Source organism: Adelges cooleyi, unplaced genomic scaffold, assembly GCF_023614345.1.
Source record: "Adelges cooleyi isolate 19-005CV unplaced genomic scaffold, UGA_ACOO_1.1 ACOO_flye_CR_arks_rails_tigmint_CR_PRNA_108, whole genome shotgun sequence".
In the NCBI taxonomy this organism is placed as follows: domain Eukaryota; kingdom Metazoa; phylum Arthropoda; class Insecta; order Hemiptera; family Adelgidae; genus Adelges; species Adelges cooleyi.
In genome coordinates, this window is record NW_026095761.1 from 7,945,779 (window position 1) to 7,966,157 (window position 20,379).

The 20,379-nt window shown below is 30.3% G+C and overlaps 2 protein-coding genes across 6 annotated transcripts; one reads left to right on the forward strand and one right to left on the reverse strand.

Moving 5' to 3' along the window:
* Positions 1–6,410, forward strand: LOC126838565 (integrator complex subunit 8). The gene is made up of 16 exons (XM_050573080.1): positions 1–390; positions 900–1,113; positions 1,176–1,397; positions 1,472–1,673; positions 1,869–2,093; positions 2,159–2,416; positions 2,483–2,726; positions 2,994–3,127; positions 3,491–3,601; positions 3,669–3,819; positions 3,906–4,145; positions 4,212–4,455; positions 4,591–4,709; positions 5,389–5,543; positions 5,637–5,819; positions 6,093–6,410. The coding sequence occupies exons 1-16, from the start codon at positions 273–275 to the stop codon at positions 6,213–6,215; spliced, it is 2,943 nt and encodes a 980-aa protein (XP_050429037.1). The 5' UTR covers positions 1–272; the 3' UTR covers positions 6,216–6,410.
* LOC126838572 (neuropilin and tolloid-like protein 1) lies at positions 6,153–18,910 on the reverse strand. Of its 5 annotated transcripts, XM_050573101.1 has the most exons (11): positions 18,536–18,910; positions 18,262–18,433; positions 14,036–14,080; positions 13,735–13,926; positions 13,507–13,660; positions 11,928–12,034; positions 11,708–11,865; positions 9,784–10,021; positions 9,270–9,379; positions 8,081–8,227; positions 6,157–7,596 (listed from the first exon to the last, which is right to left on the reverse strand). In XM_050573101.1, exons 2-11 carry the CDS (start codon positions 18,302–18,304, stop codon positions 6,994–6,996), a joined length of 1,797 nt encoding a protein of 598 aa, XP_050429058.1. In that variant the 5' UTR covers positions 18,305–18,433; positions 18,536–18,910; the 3' UTR covers positions 6,157–6,993. The 5 variants fall into 5 exon arrangements, with proteins under 5 accessions (XP_050429081.1, XP_050429066.1, XP_050429058.1 ...); XM_050573109.1 differs by lacking the exons at positions 18,262–18,433; positions 18,536–18,910 and adding an exon at positions 15,172–15,311 and having other exon boundaries at positions 6,155–7,596; XM_050573092.1 differs by having other exon boundaries at positions 18,262–18,910.
* Between the last annotated feature and the right edge of the window lie 1,469 nt (positions 18,911–20,379).

Here is a 20,379-nt window from a genome sequence, read left to right on the forward strand (position 1 = left end):
TGATTACTGAGTAGTAAATATTAAATGCTTATTCAAAATTCAAATCAAAATATTATTAAAATCGAAAGTATAATAATGTATATAAATTTCTTGAATTTGTTCTAAATGGTTTGATTTATTAATTATTTAATAATTGTGAAACTTAAATGAGAAATATGATTTTTACATTACTCGGTCCGTTTGATCTAGGATTGAAATGATTATACATAATTGTTAAGCTCTTATTTACTTAATTATTTTTACTTTTTTTAATTTTCACCTAACAAATCAATATGGATGTCGATTTGTTACGACCTGGTATGATACCGATCGCGCCAAATACAAAACTCTGGTTTGAATTTCTCATCGATCCATCTCTCCTCGAAGAACATTTAAACAAACCCCATGCAGGTATTGAAATAATTTGTGTGATTTGCCTGTAATGATTTATGAAATATAATATATTGCTGTTCATAAGTTATCTTGTATGAAAACACTTTTAATAAAGCAATATTTATACATTTATTGATAATTTATTTTAATAAGGCCTTAGTTAACTTCTGTATATTGTCTTCTTAAGTTATTTGAGAATTAAAGTAAATTTTTGAATACATGTAAAAAAGATTGGTATAATCAATTTTTAAAGTATTAAGCTTTCTTTTAATTATCTAAATTATTATTACATTTTTTTTTAGAACTAATTATTGTAAAACAAAATTATGATTCATCACTTCTTCCTTTAGACACATTTATAATATTGCATTTAATATTTTTTTTTGTATTGGCTTGTATGACCCAAAATATACATTATTTTTACATTTCTTAATTATTTGCATAACTTATGCAACACAACTTTTGTGTGTCATTAATGTTTAAACAAATAATATGTGATTTGTATTATGTTAATTTTTTTTTTTCAGAGCCAAGTTCAACAGATCTTTTAATAAAATTTCTTTATTCATCTATGGAAAGGCCTAAAGATTTGCCACCAATTGATATTGACGATCTAATGGACAACACAAAAATAGATAAAAAGATTGAATACCGTAAACGAAAAAAATATGAATGTTTAAAAATATTAGCGATGAGAATCGTTTGTTTCTGGGAATGGGATCTTAATATTTTGCAAACAAGGTAATAATAAAAAAATACAATTTTAAATGTATTATATTTTATTGATTTAAATTTTTTTTCAGAGTTCCTATAAGTTTGCAGATAATTTTTGTTCAAGATCTTCTAGATTTAGTATCAAATGGACTTAATCTGATTAACTTTGAGTTGCATAGTTCCATTGAAGACTTATCACAACTCAACGACGAGCAATTATTTGCCATAGCGTTATTTCATCGTTGGACTCTGACCGTTATTATAAACTATACACTTTCAAAAAAGACAGCATTTAATTTAGGACCTATACAGTAAGCCAAGTTCATGCTGTTCATATCTTGTACTCTGTATAACATAAAGTATGTAGATTATAAAATGTTTTTAGAGATGGTAATGAAGATGTATTATTAAAATTAGAGATGCAGAGTGAACTAAGTGAAAAAATGTTATTACGTCTTGCTACGTTGAAAAAAACATCTTATACAATTCCAACAATGGAGACATTTATACCTCCTAATGAATTGAATCCCTTATCGTGCAATTGGTCTAAGGGTTACACCATCACTTCAGCTGAATTTATATCGCAAGTATGTAAAGTTATTAATAATGGCACAATTTATTCATTCTATAATGTTAAAAGCTAAGAGAGAAAACGTTTTTAATTGTTTTTAACTTATCACTCATGTTAAAATCTATTATGTGTGGTATTTACTTGATTTATTATTTTTACTATAAATATGTAATATAAATTGTATTGTGTTCTTTATAATATTTTTATTTAGATTATGTTCGATTATGCGAAGTATAAATTCTTTAAAGAGCAATATGAAGACGCACATGTCTATTTTATCAAGAGTAAACAACTACAACAGAATTTAAAACCTAGTCCATTTTATAAAATTAAGCTTGAAGAACTAAATGGATTTTGTGCTGCGTGTTCGTCTGAAGTAACAGACAGTACAAGTTTATTAATACAGTTTTTATATTCTGTTCAAACAAATTACAACGTAAGTCATATTTAAACAATAGTAAAAAAAACATAATTTATAAATTTGTATGCATTAATTTGTAGGGAATACTTAAGATTTTAAATGCTGACAACAAGACTATGGAAATCCCAATGATTTTGCGAGATTCTTTAGAACTTGATTTAGCCTCAATGTTGTCTTTAGGCAAATTTACTGCTTCCCGCGATATGCTTTTTCACATCCAAACCACAAATGCATTCCGAAGAGCTTTTATAACTTCAGATGAAATAGTGTTATTGCCACCAGACGATTATGTTACTAAAATTAAAAGTAATTCGCATGGGCCAGATTTATTTCTAAAGGTAACCTATAAACAGTATTGTAGCACTATTAAGACTATTATTATTATTTTTTTTTTTTTTGTCTAGGATTTAAAACTTTACTTTACAATTAAAGATGATAAATTTAAAAAAAAAGTAAAAATGTTTGTGTACAATGTTTTATTAAAATGTCCTAAAAGTTTGATTAACGATATAATAAAAGACGATATTATATCTAATTTATTTAACGAGGAAGAAATACAACAGCTGTTAATGGTTCCTGAGGATGTAACTACAATGACTATTAATATGACAAAGCGTTTTGAACGTACAAGTTTAACACGGGATTTAGGTATGTTATTATCTCAAATGATCTTATCAAATTTACTTTATTTGTATACACATTTTTATTCACTGTTTTCAAAATTATGTTATTTATGCTTCAGTATATATATATATATATATATGATTTAGTATTATTTACTTAACTAAGAAATTGCTCATTCGTTCTATCTGTTGTATCATATTTAGTATTATATTCTTGTCTTACATAAAAAATAAAAAATTTGATTTACCCAAATTTATTTTTCTTCAAATATTTGACACTTTTTTTCATCAGGTAATATAAAAAAACAAATTACTTTGTTGAAAAACAAAATATGTACCACCTGTGATCCAAGTATAGTACGCAATCTGTTGCAGCAATTGTACAAAATAGATATGGGATTTAATATTTTGGAACTTAACTGTGAAGTAAGTATTTTTTTTCAATTCAGATATTTAATAAAACATAATTTTTTTTTAAATTTATTGTATGAAAATAATACAACTATTAAACCTGTACGGTGTGCGTATTGCCATCAAATTTTGTAGTGTTTTATATTTTCAAGTGATACATCTTTTTTAAATAAAATGTATGTATAAACTGTGTTTCAAATGTAATGCCTGAAATATAAACTACAATTTACAAACACATAGTAAATTAAAAAAAAAAAAATTGTTTCCATTGCCATAAAGTTATGTGGTATACTTATATATATCTGATACTAAACTAACAAATTGTTAGTTTTAATTTATCTATTTAAATTAATTCATATTATTGTTTTTTTTTTTTAGTGGCAGTTGCCTTTACCTATTCAAACACTTTTAATGCCATTGCCAAACGGAGTATTAAAATATTTAATTGTAACGTTTCTAGCGAAATCAAAAGAAATGCTTAATTTAAACGTATGTCAAAATATTTTGATAATTTTTTTAATTTCAATGTATTTAATTTTCAAATTTTTATTTCAAGAATTTTGATAAAGCCATTGTGTTTTTACGAGAAGCAGAAAATGAGATTAAAGTTGGCAATAACATTGTGTATTCTAAAATTAAACAACTTATTTCTTGGGAAGCACTGTATATTGAAATGTTGCAATTCCAGTACGAGTTTAAACATTTTGGTCTGTAAATCCTATTAAATATTATACAATAATCATTAATCAAAGCTATTGAATAACCTAATCAAGAATAAATTTCTTGACAACAGTTATCGGAGATCTTGTTGAGCGTTGTAAATTGTGTTTGGAAACCGTCCAAGGCGATATGATACCTCGTCAAGATATCGCCGAACAATGTGTATTGACTCTTTTGAATGTCGGTGAGTGGGAATATTTGACGACCAAGCGTTTTAACTGCTTTGATTTACCTCTAGCAATCGCTTACACTTGTCTCGATGTTAGTAAATTTAAAGGCAATAAGAAAAGTGCCAAAGAAATATGGGATTTGGGTAAATATTTAAAGATTTATTTAACAACAATTTAATGGTATTCTCAACAATGTATTATTTTTATAGTTTTGCCTGCATTCGACTATAGTTACGGCAACTCGAATAAAAGATCTTTGGATGTAGATTCCCAATGTGGTCAAAGTCAAGTTCTAAGTCAAACAGATATTATGCGTGTATTTATGAGTTTAAGAGATCAAACCGCCATTCAAATAGCACTTTCGCTTTTGACAAAAATACAAAATATCATTAGAGATGAGTCTTCGACGGAACTTATAATGCCTTATTTAAGTATTTGGCCAGCTGTACTGAAGTATGTAAAAATATATCGCAGTTATTTATCAAATTTATTAGTCATGAATTTATCATTTTTTTTTATTTTTTGCTAAACTGAAACTGTATATAATGTACATGCATTTTTTTAAACCAAATTTATTTTAATTTTTAGTGGAATGAGTATTCCTTTACGGAATATTACAGAATTTCTTGGAATTGTGTTAAACGAAACATTAAAATATCATCCAAATCACATAGTTTTATTAAAACTGAAAGGAGACCTTCAACATGGTAAATGAAAACAGGGTTAATGTATATAATACTATCAAACATATTAAAGGCTCATTTTTACTATGATTTCCAAGAATCATGGCCTTAAATTTTAGAGGCTCTATAATCTGTTGACTTTTTTTTAAGCCTTTTCTTGTTATGATTTATACAACCATTATAATATAATTTTTTAAATCTATAAATGGATTATTGATAAGATATAAATAATTTTGCCTACCTATAATACCTATTTATACAGGTTTGTTTAGCATATCATCTTCAATATATATAATATGCACTGGTCCATAATTAGCAATAACCTGTACCGTAAAATAATTTTTATTTATCATTATATATATGTATTCTAAAAATGATAAAATAATAGATTCAACCACCATTAGTAGTGCTGTTAGTCAAAACAACTGCAATTTCGAAACTAAGTAAAAATTTAAAAAATGAATAAATTGTTTAACTTAGTTAGTATTCAATTAATTAATTGTTAATTAAATAATTGCCAACTAATTAGCGCAACTAGCGTCTGATTAAACTGTCTTAATCCTTTACAATCTAAAAACTATTGAAAACAAGTTATTTTTTTAATTGTAATCAAAAGTACGCTTTAAAACGAATTAGTATCGATGGGTATGAGCGCACTAAAATATGTTCATACAAATGGATAATGTGCACATAAACATTTTAGTAATGGGTCACTACAGTTCAGCAATGAAATGGTACATGGAAGCAATAGTAATTGTCAGCGACTATTTTGCGAGGCCTATTTTAAAACCAATGATTGAGGATTATGTATTCAAAAGAATGACAAGATGTTGTATGCAAATGCAAAACTTTACTCAGGTCAGGTTTTGTGAATAAAAAAAATAATTATGATTTTTATTTATTTCTTTCTTACTTAATTCCAGTTATTATTATTTTTCTTTTATTATTTAGGCAGCAATATTGTGTTTGTTCCAAGATGAAATTGATTATGCGACTGTGTTTAAGTGCGCATCAGAATCAAATTCGTGTGATGCTTTAGATGAATATTACGATTACATTTGGGATATCAACTTGTTAGAATTTTTAATATATTGGCATACTAAATTAAATCATCAAGAACACCGACAAAAACTCGTAAGAAAAACTATTTTATACACATTGAAATTTTTATTTTTGTGATGATATTTTATACTTACAAAATATTTTTTTTCGTATTACATGCTTTGGTTGAATGCATTTATTAATTATTCTAGATATAAAAAAAATTACTCCTAGCCGTGATACAACATATATTGAAATATAAATAGATTAAATTATATTTACAAATAAAAACAATATACTATTCAGTATATTTAACTTATTCTATTATACATGCTGTAACATCTAGTTTTTTTTTTTTTTTTACAGTTGAAAACGATTGGCGCGTTAGAATTAAATGCAAATAATAATGACGAAATAAAAAGAGAAGCAGCCAATATAAGAAAACTAAAATTTCTAAGAGCATTGTCTCAACAATATGTACATCCTTAGTATAACAAAAAGAAAATTAACTACCTATTTTTACAATTTTATGATACACAATGTATGTACATTTTTTATTAAATTCACAATATTTGTGAATTGTGTAATTTTGTTCATTTATTATACAGCAATATGTTTTTTAAGTAGTAAAACGTTTAACAATTACTTTATGTAATTATCATATTGAGTCAGGTGCACCAATATTCTTTAATACACAAACACCATAATAATTCATAAAACAAGTTGTAACACAATATACAATACAAAATAATTTGAATGAAGCATAAAATGAATAATCAGTTTGAGAGTTTTTATATAAATTATTTTAATATATTATACATTTAATTCTTATTGTTATTGGATATTCGTTTTTGCTAAATTTAATGGTAACAAATATTAAAAATTATTTTTTTATGAAATACTATTTATTGGTGGTTATACTCATCTACAGTTCTTGGAAACAATGTATTTATTAAATATAAAACCAAACGAGTTCATTATTTGAGTAAGCGTTCCAAACACAGCTAATCGAGAATTTTCTCTATTGTAGGAAACTGCGTAGAACATTAATGTTATCAAAGCTAAATAATATTCTTACATTATTTTCTATCGTTTTATCAAATATAATCTATAGCAGAGTTTCAGATTAACTTGTATTTTTATTAAATCTCAAATTTATTTAGATACTTAAAGCGGCCGTTCATTAATTTATCGTTTGAGCATATAATAACCTTGGCTGCATTTTGAATGCAATATAAATGGATAATCTACAATCATTTATTTATACTTAGTGCATCACTATTACATCCGGAGCTGACTTGGTTGATTCAATACTGTACGGTCTCTGGTTGGACATTTCTGACGAGAATTTATCCATTTCGATAACGGCCTCGGCCCTAAATTTTGAAGGGTTTGTCGCATCGGACGAGGTTTGTGTATCTTTTCTGTAGCCGAAGGTAGAAAATCCTAATGGCGGCTTATTTAAAGGCGATTCCGATGGCCTAACTCTATAATGGCTCGCTGTACTTTTCGGCACGACAGTAGTGTCGAAAAGACTTTCTCTGGTCTGACATTCGATATCCTTGGTCTCGGTTGTTATAGGATAGGAACTCATCAGTCCATCGCCTTCTTCGTCTTCGACCGAGGGGTAAAGTCGGGGAGGGTCGTGCTTCATTAATACTGGAATGAGGTCGCCCGACGGAACATAACAATCCGAACTAGACACGTTATTGGCATGTTTTGATCGAAATAAATTTGTAGTTTGGCTACTGTTGTCACTGTGCGGATAGCCATGACCTTGGGGTCCGGAGTCTTCCACCGAGTGATCGTCGGTTTCACTAATTCCTCCTATTTGATCGAGATGACCTTCTCTCGAGTGACGCATATGTTCCTGAAATATAATCCCAACTTTTTCATTATGCATAATAGACAGTGGGGGACAGGTAATCATTTTTACTGAACTCGAATCTGGTATCAAACTTTATTCCAATAGTCTATTTTTTTAAATGGCTTCCAATTGCAAAAAAATGTACAAAATAGAAATTGGAATTTTCAAATTTTCTTTCACGTTAAAGATTAAAAAAAAACTGTAATTTATAATAATTACTTGTAGTTCAATTACGCAAGTTGTAATTAAATACTAAATTAGTAATTTATATAATTAAATACACTTTTTTCCCATCCATGCACACATATCGTATGCAATTTCTAAATTAATGGTGGCCGGTAAAGCACTACCGGGGCAAAACCAAATGTGTGTAGGTCATACCTAACCCAACACCGTCCAGTGTTTCATAGCAGTCATACCGTACACGATTATTTCTCTTATATTCATAGGAAATTCGGCATAGCCTACAGGTAATCATTGAACTCACTTTTATTATTCGATGATCGTGCACTAGTTTTCGTACGATATTGGTAACAAATGCTGAACACATGCCACACAGTATCAGAAAGAACACCACCAGTATAACGATTATGTCGAAACTAGAAAACAGTTGCATCAAGCTGTTGTCCTCTTCCTGAAAAACATTACAAATAATACTAATATTCATGGGCGCCCGGAAGGGGAGGGCAAGACGGAGCATTTGCCTTTCCTCCCCCCTTGGACTTCAAATATAATTTTGAAAATTTTAACTTTTATTATTGCTTAAATAAAAATATAGTTTTATTTAATAACAAATAAATAGTATATTATAATTCTGACATATTTTGTAGTTTACAAAAAATAAACTATTTTTTATGTACTTTTTAGTGTTTGATTTCATAATGCCCCTCCCTGATAAATGTTCCACGGGCACCCATGCTAATATTCTTTTAACACTGCTATAAGAAAAAAACAGCTGACAAGCCATCTCGAAATTCGATAAGCTGAATACATTTTGATTTTTTACTATTTCCGATTTTCCATTCGAAGACTGTTTTTAGAGTGTTAAAAACAATCTTAATCGGTTAAAACAATAATAATATGCTTGTTAAAACTTATCTGTTACGACATTTTTATTGAACATAACTATCAACTAAAAACTCAACTAGGAGGAACTGGAATCTGGATAAGCTAAATCCACCAAATTTGTAATGTTCACCTCATCTTTAAATTAGTCCAAAAGGTGGTAAACCTTAAAAAAATACTATATAAAATATATATAGCTGGTAACAATGATGATTTAGAGTTCCAAATTTAATAAACGATGACTTAAAATATTTTTTATGGAAAACGTAAAACAAAAATTTTTTTTTAAACTTGTGTACAATTTTAAAAATTGCCAATACATTAAATTACACAGACGGGATGCTCTTTTTTAATTATAATTTATAAGAATAATTTGGAACTTATTTTATGGTCCATTAAGTCAAACTTGACTAACTTCAAGGAATAATGAAGTGGTGCTTTGAGCTTTACCCAATAAAACAACTGGTATTTTGTAGGTACTTGCAATTTAATGAAAATGAAATAAATCTAAAAACTCCCAACTTGTTTATAGGACGCTTTAAGAAATAGGGGCTGTCTTCTTTTGCACCACTGTTCTTCTCTTATAATAAGTATAGAATATAATACCGTACCGGACAGCCATCTTCATCCCATCGGAAACGGCAGTTTTCCACGTTGTTGCATCGCAATTCTGAAGCTATGCACGTCAGGTCTTCACAATCGTACTGGTCGTCGCCGCAAACTAATAATAGAAATGATTATGTATGATTATGAGCGAAAGCTAGTGTTAATAGAGTATGTGTGATAAAACAAAATAATTCACTTCTAAAGTAAGTATTCATCGAGGGTCAACTGTAAGCACATACTTATTTGCCTTAGTAATGGACTTGCTAAAGAAATACAGGGCGGTGCACAATGATGCACATTGTTTGCCGGTGATGTGATTTTAATAGATGAAAGTACAAAAGTGTTGGAAATTAAGTTAAAGAAATGGAAGATGTTTGAGAAAAATAGCTAGATCCATATAACCCATAGGTCTAGAACGGACTATTTAAGAGTTTAAGTTTGGTAATAGCGAGATTTTAGCAAGTGGTAAATAAAGTATTTGCGTGGGATTAGGCTTTAAAGAAGAAGTATAATCTGTACCTTCGTCTTTGGTCTTGGTACGATACGCGGTGAACAACGCCGAGAATTTGGAAGTATTTCCTTCAGCCACAAACCTCACGTGAAGCATGTTGCCCGGCGACTGAACCATTTCGGCAATCGATCCACAGAACACTCTGAGACGCGACGCCATGTCGGTGCGATTCGAAAAAATTTCCACCACGTTCCAACTGCAGTCGTTGGGTTTCTCCAAGGCGAATTCTTTGAAGTTCAGCTGGATCTACGATTGTTTAAATATCATCTTTAAATATCATCTGTAATTCCATACATTTACCATTTATCCACTCTACACTCTACAATGTATCGCCAACCAGAGTTGGCAAAAACCTGGATTTTTTATTTTTAAAAAAGCTTGGTCCGGTCAAGATTTTTGGCTGCATATAAACAATACAAACCCATTATTTCTAGCACAGGGTGGGACAGTAGTGAAACGGGCGATTTTAATATAACTAAAAAAAAATCAACAAGATTTTATTTTTAATAAATTTATTCATACTATCTGAAAGTATATAAAAAACATTTAAAAAGTATTAATTTTGTATTTAATATTTATGAGCGATATCCGCAAGATGGCGTCCATTTCGAAGAAAGCATTCGTCGTGGCAGTCGAAGACATTTTTGTGAACATTTTGCGGCTGTTATTAATGCAAATGAAGATATTGTCCATGATTTATGGATGAGTGACAAGGCTCATTTTCACCTCTCCAGATACGTTAATAAAGAAAACTTTAGGTACTGGAGTGACATAAACCCACTTGAACTTCATCAGAGACCTCTACATTCGTCCAAAGTAATGGTTTGGTGCGCTTTATCTTCTTTAGGTATTATAGCCCATAGGCCCGTATTTTTTCGAGAATGAACGTGAAGAGGCAGTCACCGTTAATTCAGAACGGTATTCACAGATATTGCAAAAATGTTTTATTCCACAACTTACTCAATATGGAGTAACTGGATATTTTCAACAAAATAGAGCTACGAGTCATACTGTTAGAGTGAGTATGAATATTCTGAGAGCATTGTTTCCGAACCGCATAACTTCTCGAAATGGGGATATTCCTTGGCCGCACCGATCACCTGATTTGACAGCTTGTGTTTTTTTCTGTGGGGTTATATTAAGAATAAAGTATACCAAACAACGCCGAGAACAATTGACAAACTCAAACAAAGAACACAAGAAGAGGTGACACAAATCTCTCGGGAAATGTTACGAAATGTCATGTCCAGTTATAAAAGACGCCTTGGCGAATGCTTGCTTCGAAATGGACGCCATCTTGCGGATATCGTTCATAAATATTAAATACAAAATTAACATTTTTTAAATGTTTTTTTTATATACATTCAGATGGTATGAATAAATGTATTTAAAAAAATGTTGTTAGTTTTTTTTTGTTATTTTAAAATCACCCGTTTCACTGCTCCACCCTGTACACACAATTTTGTAAACATAACCACTGTTTTTTTTGTATCAACAGTACAATATCCCCTTTTCCTACCCTCACTATATCCCCAGTATTCAATTATATACATCCGTTTTTTTATGCTGAAACACATTTTTTCTAGAACGTTATTGAAATCGCCCACAAATTTTAAAAACACTGTTTTAAAACATGCTAAAAATGTTATTTTAAGCATTTTTTTACATTTAAATAAATTTATTTTAAATAGTTTCTTATTGTATTATTTTTAAATTAAGAATGATCTCAGAATATCATGTAGAATTTGTACATTGTTTTTTTATACAAAAGAAATTTTAAATGTTTATTAGTTTTTTGTAACTTTGGAGGTTATTTGAAAAATAACTAGACGTGCTAAAGAACATTTGAATCAATAATAACGCAGCTAAATTGTTCTTTTTTATCCTTGAAGTGATATTTATTTGTAAATAAAAATTTTCGGTCCTGCTTACTTTCCATCCGACTTTTACTTCTATGATCCACATACAATCAAGCGGCACTTTATACATGAGTGTTTCGTTTTTGACTTTATCCACTTCCGTGCTGTTGATGTACCCTTGCGAGCCATTTATGTAATTCCGGCAAGCCGGCAATTGCGGTACACGGACACCTGAAAATCGTACGCCAGCGGTTAATTTAATAAGAAATTAAACAAATATATATAATTTTTACTTGTTGGAGGTTTCTTGATGAACTTGTAAACAGCATGAAATCCATCGTATTCAATGTTTTCGTCAGACCGAAACCTTAACCATAACGACCGGTCCTTCGACACTATCCTAAACGGAATATCACATAATACAATATTATAATAACTTTTATTGGTTTGTAGTAGACATGTGGAGAGTGGATTTGGACGTTTAAGATTAGGCTCAAGGAAAATAATACCTTTCCTACGTTTAAATAATATATTGATTAATTTACAGTTGTAACTTAAACATTTTTACTATGGCTACCAATTTAGCGTGATCATAACGATGGAGTAAGTATGGTGCTTCTTTTCTAGTTTTCAACCTAATAATATTTAATTTTAAATGTTATTTTATTAGTTTTATACTGAGGCGTTGATTAATAATGTATTAATCAATTGACTGTTGAACAAATAATTCATCCGAGAAAATTTCTATTACCAAGTCTATTATTACTTATACTCAATTCACATGGAGTTAAAAATATGGGCATAAATATACATTTACATTTTAAAGAACCAAAGCATTCCTTACTTTGAAGGCCTGGCCTCTACCGAGCAGAGACGCTGTAAATAGATCTGACATTAAGAACATATTTTTGGTGAAAACGAACATATCTTGCCTTTAGGTGGAACGGGCAAACCTATGAAAAGCTCAAACCGTCTGTTATACACGAGACAAATCATTTTGTGAAAATTATGCCAACTAATACAATATGTTCCGTAGTATTTTACGCGTCATTCAATCATTATTTCATGTCAATAGATAAATATTTAGACGTCCTCGTCTTTTCACAAAATATACCTATGCTATGGTAAAAATAGTTTTAAAAATGTTGGAATTTATATAAGAGACACATTATCTGTAATAATAACCACGAAACCGTTAACCGGCTATTGAATGGTTAAGCAAACTCGACGTCGATTTATAAACCAAAAGTTACCTGACTTCACAAATAATATAGCATTTACATAGTTGTTTATTTTATTTTATTTATCTATTTATCTATTTAAATTGTATTAATCGTTAATTGTAAAGCGCTTAAGATCTTGTAAGTCATACAAAATAAATAAATCTGTATGATATATTTTATTATAATTTATAAATATTAAAAACTTTTATCAGAACCGTCACTCTCATCCCAAAGAGTAAACCCTTTTAAGTTATAACTAACTTTTACCAAACAATGATTAGGTTACAAATAATATAACTAGTATAATGCTAAAAGATCATTACGCATAGGTTAAGTCCACTCATATCAGTATTCATTTTAATCCCCAAAATCTATACAAATTTATATTTTATAACATCACCTCGATAATTACCGATTCTTTTTAACTTTATAAGACACATTTATAACTACATTTATTATTATTAATCGTACTAATTTATAGATGAATTTTTACAGGTGAAAAATAAAATAGATTTGTGCTCATAAAAATGAGAGTACCATGCAAATAAAAAGAAGTTTCTGAGTAGGACAAGAGCCTAGCCATAGCCTTTGTGAAGCCAAACAGTAATCAGAACAAAATAACTAATAATCACAAAATAAATTCACTCACTTGGGAGGAAATTGGTTACCGCAAAAATAATGAGCAGGTTCTGAATATCCATAGGGACCATCTCGAATTTCTAAATGGTCGTGTTTACATCCACTGCTAGGTTCTATCGTAAACGAGTCTCTGAAATCCAATTCGATAACTTCTCCTTCGTCAGCTTAAAACAAACAAAAGTAAAAACCACATTGAAACTCTAATTGCATCGCGATTGTTATCCATCTTAATATGTACCTGTTATTACCCGTATGCATTCCGTATTATTAGGATACGTCTGAGGATAACCGGGAGAAAAAAATTCAAATTCTCCCTCAAACAGGTGACAGGGTGAAGTCATAGAACTCTCAGGTGCCATGTCCTGAACGGGTAAATCGTAATCGATCATATTAATTATTGTTGTAGTATTTCCACCTATTGTTTCTGGATCTATAACATTTATAAATATGCGGCACGTGAAAATATAATAACTAAGAATGATAAATGATAATATTACCAGTACAAAACCTTATTTATGAATGAGTTATGACTCGTTTACCTGTACTGACGGTGTTTTTCGTAACTAGTAATAAAACTGCGAAATCTAAAACAAACAAAAAAGTTATATTATAATAAATGTATTGCTATACAATTATTTAAAATTGTATTAGTTAAAACAATTATTTCACAGACAACAATTATTAGTACCTAAAATTTTAAAGTGCCTCTATTATTTATACTTGCCCAAAAGGGATGGAAATATTTTATTGTTTTCGTTTTTCGTTTTTAGGTTCATTTTCAGTTTTTAAGCTAAATAAGTACGATGATTATTATTAAAATTTGTTTAGCCTTGCTTAGCTTTTGAATGATTCCCAAAAGCCACATAAAATATTATTCGTTTCAAAAATAGACGTATTTGAATTTTTATTCTTTAAAATTTGTTTTTTACAGCTATTCATATGGCAAAAAATACAAACTGTCCAAAATATGTTGTAAAAAATAAAAAGATCAAAAATAGTATAGTTTTTTCAGTTTTACGTTATATTTAGTATTTACAAATGTTTTAGGAAATAAGCACTGAATTTGTTGTCAATAATATTATTCATATAACCCGTTTACATGGTTTGTATATAAAAATACCTGGCAACAAAGGGAGAAGAAGGGAGGGTGAAGGCGTAGCCCATGGCATATTTAAAAAAAACCTGCGATAGTTCAGAAACTTAGATGTCACTAAACAATCAAGCATAAATTGCCAAATATAAATTATAATAATTATAATTAACTTAAGTCGATATACATACAAGTAATTATTTTAAAATGTGGACGCATGTACATTATAAGGCAGGGAGGTAAAATGACAAGGGTGTATGACGCCTGTAAAAGTCATGTAAACACGCAATAAAAGGGCGTTGTTTCTTTTTTTCACGCATACGACATAGGTTAAGTATATTGGTAATTTAGATATAACCACTATAAGTAATAATGTTCATATATTTATTACACCACACACGCGTATGCAATTAACATATTAAGCGGTATTTCAAAGGTAGGTACAATCCTGTCCTTTTAGCAAAATGTTTATTTGCTAACTATGCAAACACTACATGCATATTTTTAAGTTAAAAACTAATTAATTAATCTAGAAAAAACTTGAGCAACTTATGGTTATATATAATAAAATAATATTTAACACACCCTTAAGCATAAAATAATACACTCTCCGCGTATACGTATTTCGGCAACAATGTTGTCATCTCCAGTGCTAACGACTAATTAATTTGTTTATTTATTCGTCGCTACTAAAACTATTTTACGTTCAAAAAATGCTTGCAATAGTTAAATAATTGTTTAAATTTCTATCTACAAAATGTTAAAAATTAAGACATTCAATTATTATCGACTTTTCATACTAGTATATTTGGGTAGATTAAAATTTAAAGCAACACAATTTTAAAATGTTTACAAGAGTCGATGGAGTAAACTAAAGTACATTTGTACAATTCCGACTTTTAATAGTAGTACTTACTACTTTAAATATACTAAATAATAAAGAATACTTAATTATTATATTAATGCTGAGATGCACAAAACTTTATTGGTTTAATTAACCGTGTATGGACCAATCACAGTGTTCATATAAAAGGCTTATGCAGCCAATGAAATTTTGTGCGACCCAGACAATATATATTAAGATTTGTTAAAGGGGTAAAATGAAAGCTTGAGTGTTTTAACATAATATTATTTAACTAAATAACTAAATTAACAAAAGTGTTCACTTCCACGTGTAACGAATGATCAAACGCGGCAAGTGAATTTAATCGAACTTAACCGGGAAAAAAACATTTATTTTGAAGAAAAGCACTAAAAATTGTACCTAGGTATTTTTTAAGTATCTACCTACTTCAACTAACACCATATTTTAAGTAAGACACTCTTTTATGTAACGACAGGTAAACTAAACCCGCTAAATTGAAAGTTGGAAATTAAAATAATGAAATTATGTTAAATCAAAAGCTCATGTCCGAAAACTGTACATATTTTTAAGAAAAATTAAATAAAACGAAAAATATATCTGATTCTTTGCCAAAGGTTGGTGTTTGTTTCTCGGGTATTTACTGATGTGAACACATGCCTATTGGAGAAATTAGTAAGGTACTAAGGTTTAAAAGGCGTTTTACGCCTCCAATTTTGTTAATCTCAATGATTAACAGTCAACAAAATTCAACTAAAGATATTTACATTTTTAATCTGTTATTAATTCCTACCAAGAGGGAATTTGATGTATGTTAGCTTTTTTTTTTATATTGACTAAAATTATTATTACTCATTAAAGACTAAAAAGTAAAAACGTGCCTAAATAATAAACAGTATACTGTACATATATAATTAAACTCTTTACAACCTTTTTATTTTGGTGTAGTGCACCAATATTTAAACATACAAAATCAGTAGGTAACTTATTGAAACATTCGAGGGTTTATAGGATAAATGAGTGGAGTTTTTTAACTTGTGTTTCCCTACATATTCTTTCCGGTTACGGGCTAGGAATTGGAACCGATAGAGAACTGATCATAAAAACTGGTTCAGCCGCCAGCGATTCCAAATAACACACATAAAACTGTTGTCAATATGTTTACTTATTTAAAATAAAAATCTTTTAATTATGTAAAATCCACAAAAAAACAATATCTCCGAGGCAACATTCAGTATACAGATTATAAAATAGTAGGCTGTACATCAACTGCTAATTATATTATGTTTATTGTAGAATATGTAAAATTAAGGACATCGTATTTTTACCAAATCAAATGCAATTATTGTCAATATTTATGTACTTCCTTTGTAAACTGATTTTTAAGCTCAGAAGGCACAAACTTGCTTTATCGTAGTAAAACATTTTTAATATAGATCAATAATTTCCAGTTAAGGATTTGAGGCGGAAGACGACTCAATCGTACTCTAAGAATAAACAAATTTGAATTGACGAAATACAATATTAATACTTAATGACAATATCATTCATCAATCCAACCTCATGCAGAACAAATTTAAGTTTTTGAAAATTCATAGGTTCCCCGCTAACCAATACACCCAAAACAAATTTATAATATGCATTTGAACATCGATGAGACGTAACACGAGACGAATCATGTAAAGCTAAAATATCGCTGGAATCAAATTTAACTTTATTTTTAAAATTAGCATTAAAACCTTTTGAACGTGAAGTTAAAATTCTAGTCCTATACAGTAGGTGCACAGGAGGTATATCATCGACTTTTTTTTAAATTAAAGAATAAAAAATAATTTTGGTCAATTGTCAATGATATCATGTCAAAAAACTATGTAAATTATAATATTCATGAATTTTTTCTTATTTATAAGTTATAACCATCATAATGTAATTGTGAATTGTGATTTACAATAGATGATTGAACAGTTGAAAGATATCACATTGAATAGAAAATACATAGAAAATATAGTTAAGTAATTTTTCGAATTCTGTAGTCGTTATACCTACTTGTAAGTTCAATAGATAACAGTTGTAAAGAAATTTAGTACCTGTTGTCTAATATATAGTATCTTATTAGTTATTACACTAGTATTGAAGTACTTTTTTTAAATATTTATTATTATTAGTTGCTATCATAATAATTTAAGTTTCAAAATGACAGCGCTGGTCTTTAATGAAGAAGACAATATCTTAAAATAATTTAAGTTAAAGATAATGTACATACTAACAAATTATTCCCACAAGGGCGGTTTTGAGGGGGTAAGAGGGGCGTTCACAGGACCATTAAAAATTGATTAAAACTGGTTAAAATTGTTCAATAAACGTACAATAAAACAATTAACTTATGATTCAATATTTTATCTATAAACTATTTATTTTACATCAATACCTACTTCTGAGCAAACAACAGTTCTTCTAAAAATATATCATTATATTTAGTTTATATTTTCTAAAACTTTTATTGTTGCTTTTATTTAAAAATTATTTATACGTAGACCGTATGGGTAACTGTTTAATTTTAACTTTTTGACGATTTATTTAAAAAAAATGTTAACGGTTTTGAACCTGGATTTTGTGCACAGAATTCATGTATGTATCTGTTCATGTATATATACTAATATATTAATATAATATATCAACCTCTCAAGAGACGTTGTTGGCCAGGTCCCGAACAATGTAAAAACTCTCGTTCTTTCCCTATGACTAATTTTTTTTTGGCAAACATTATTTTGGCATTGATTTATTTATACACGATTTCGTTTGCGTTTACTTACACAGCACCGGAAAACGTCGTCTGTCGATCGTCAGTGGCGACATAATTTCAAAGCCGCTGTTACGATCGCCACCTTCGTAACTGCAGATGGCATTTAACGCGCTTCTACCATCGCCGCGGCCGCCGCGCAACGTGTCTCATCGACATGTCACTAGAAATAATATTGTTGTCCACTAAAAAAAAAAAAAACAGGCACTATACCGACGGCCGGCCAACACGCGATCGCGGCGGCTATCCGTCGGACAACGTAGGTACACACACACACACACGCGTACACAACACCGCAGATCGCACCCCCGCAGATCGGCGACGTCAAGGAGTGAACGCACCCGCGACCGGCCGAAGTTGTCCAAAACGATATATAAAACGATTTATTTTATTATTATTATTTTTTTTAAACCAAATTAATTACACTAAAAACATGTTTATTCGTTGGCGCGAGTACGCGGTAGCGGACACCGTTCGGCGACGCTCCGTGGTCGAGTCTTAAACGCTCGTTAATAATAACAACTGGGCCGTGTAGTCGTATAACGTGCTCGTGTAACTCAAAAGTTATTCGCCGCGGCGGTGGCGACGGGACGCCTCTATTTATATAAACGAGCAGCGACGGACCGATAGAGGCACGGTCGAGCTTGAGACACACACACATTTACACACTGGCACAAGCGCTCGCTCATGGCTAATATGTGCGGCCGTTGCAGTGCGCCAACGCCGGCTGCTCCGGAGTTTGCGCGAGTATCATCCCGCCGACGCCACAAAGATCTGAACCACCGTTAAATCCTCTCGTGCCCGACCCGTGACATGTGTATATGGGTCAAGAGCCCCGGTGGCTGTATTATATATGCTGTCTCTCTCGGTCTAATTAACGCGACCGGCGACCACTGGACCGAACGCTGCTCGTCCCTTAATATCACTCCTACATCGGTTTCCTTGTGTATATTTTACGATAAAATGTTGACAATGCCATCCAAAGCCATATAGGCTTAACTGAAAACGGATTTTAGGTAGAGATGGGGTTGAACCCAGAAATCAAAAACAGATTTTACACCACATCCCCCAACATGATTAAGATTGTAATAAATCCCTTTTGAAACTAAATTCAAGTTAAAATGAATATGACTATAGAATGTAGTCCACTCCCTCCCCTGCGTCATGGTTAATAATTGATTATGGACTATAACTCTTGGTACGAACAAGTCTCATATAGCCAGTAATTTATTTCAAGGAAATTTTATTTCTTATTTGAATTTTAAGTTTTATCTATCTTTTGAGTAATTTTGGAGCTAAAATCAAAAAGGGAGCTCAACCATCCTTACATTCCCCTATAGTTATGCCTATATGGTTAATAAAATAGTACTCTAATAACCAATGTCATGAGTTCTTTTTTTTGGAAAACTTAAAGTACTTCATTTTCACCAATTTAATTTATATAAAAGTTAATTTTCCTCGTTTAAAATTAGTAACTATAGATAATGCTTCCGCCACCGATTCAATTCCTATTTACACTCGACAACTGACAAGGGAAATGTCTGAACCTAATGGGGCTATTTTTACATTTTAGTCGTAGCCGCAATAAGGCTCATAATCTGGAGGAAGAAGGCCGTTAATAAGACTATTAAAATAACCTAATTGCTAAACCCAGAGCTAAACCTGAATGTTTCCGTTCCTCAAAAATAAAATAAATAAAAAGTAAGACCAATTTAACAATTCTATTTTAATCTTACAATGTGTTGAATAAACTTAGCTATTTAACGCAACACACGCTTATGTAAATGGTCTTGCACGATGAAGGTTTCTGTAGAAGAATAACTCAAAATTGCAATTCTTTTAACAGAAAATAAGTGTCAGACGTTAATTAGATCACTTGGTGTGTATGTACAATACATAAATATATGTATTGAACTGGCACCGGCTAGCCCCGACCGGCCAGACCAAGGTTAAGCGCATCCTCCGTGCGGTCGCCAAAAAACGACTGGTATATACAGTACACACTTTGAGTATAAGTTGAATGAATATATACAAACCGTATAAGTACAAGACAGTTATGTGTTGTTAAGGTTGGGTGGTCCGAGAGTCAGAACAATCGCTATGCTTATGATATCTATTCGATGTTTCTTCC

What these genes read in the sequence shown, in the direction of transcription:
- LOC126838565 (XM_050573080.1), top strand. Translation starts at nt 273, where the DNA reads ATGGATGTCGATTTGTTACGACCTGGTATGATACCGATCGCGCCAAAT. An exon ending in CTTAATATTTTGCAAACAAG is followed by an intron (nt 1,114 to 1,175) that starts GTAATAATAAAA and finishes ATTTTTTTTCAG; the next exon opens with AGTTCCTATAAGTTTGCAGA. An exon ending in AAGAAATGCTTAATTTAAAC is followed by an intron (nt 3,602 to 3,668) that starts GTATGTCAAAAT and finishes TTTTATTTCAAG; the next exon opens with AATTTTGATAAAGCCATTGT.
- LOC126838572 (XM_050573101.1), bottom strand. Translation starts at nt 18,304, where the DNA reads ATGTCGCCACTGACGATCGACAGACGACGTTTTCCGGTGCTGT. An exon ending in ATGCATACGGGTAATAACAG is followed by an intron (nt 13,661 to 13,734) that starts GTACATATTAAG and finishes GTTTGTTTTAAG; the next exon opens with CTGACGAAGGAGAAGTTATC. An exon ending in CATCAAGAAACCTCCAACAA is followed by an intron (nt 11,866 to 11,927) that starts GTAAAAATTATA and finishes TACGATTTTCAG; the next exon opens with GTGTCCGTGTACCGCAATTG.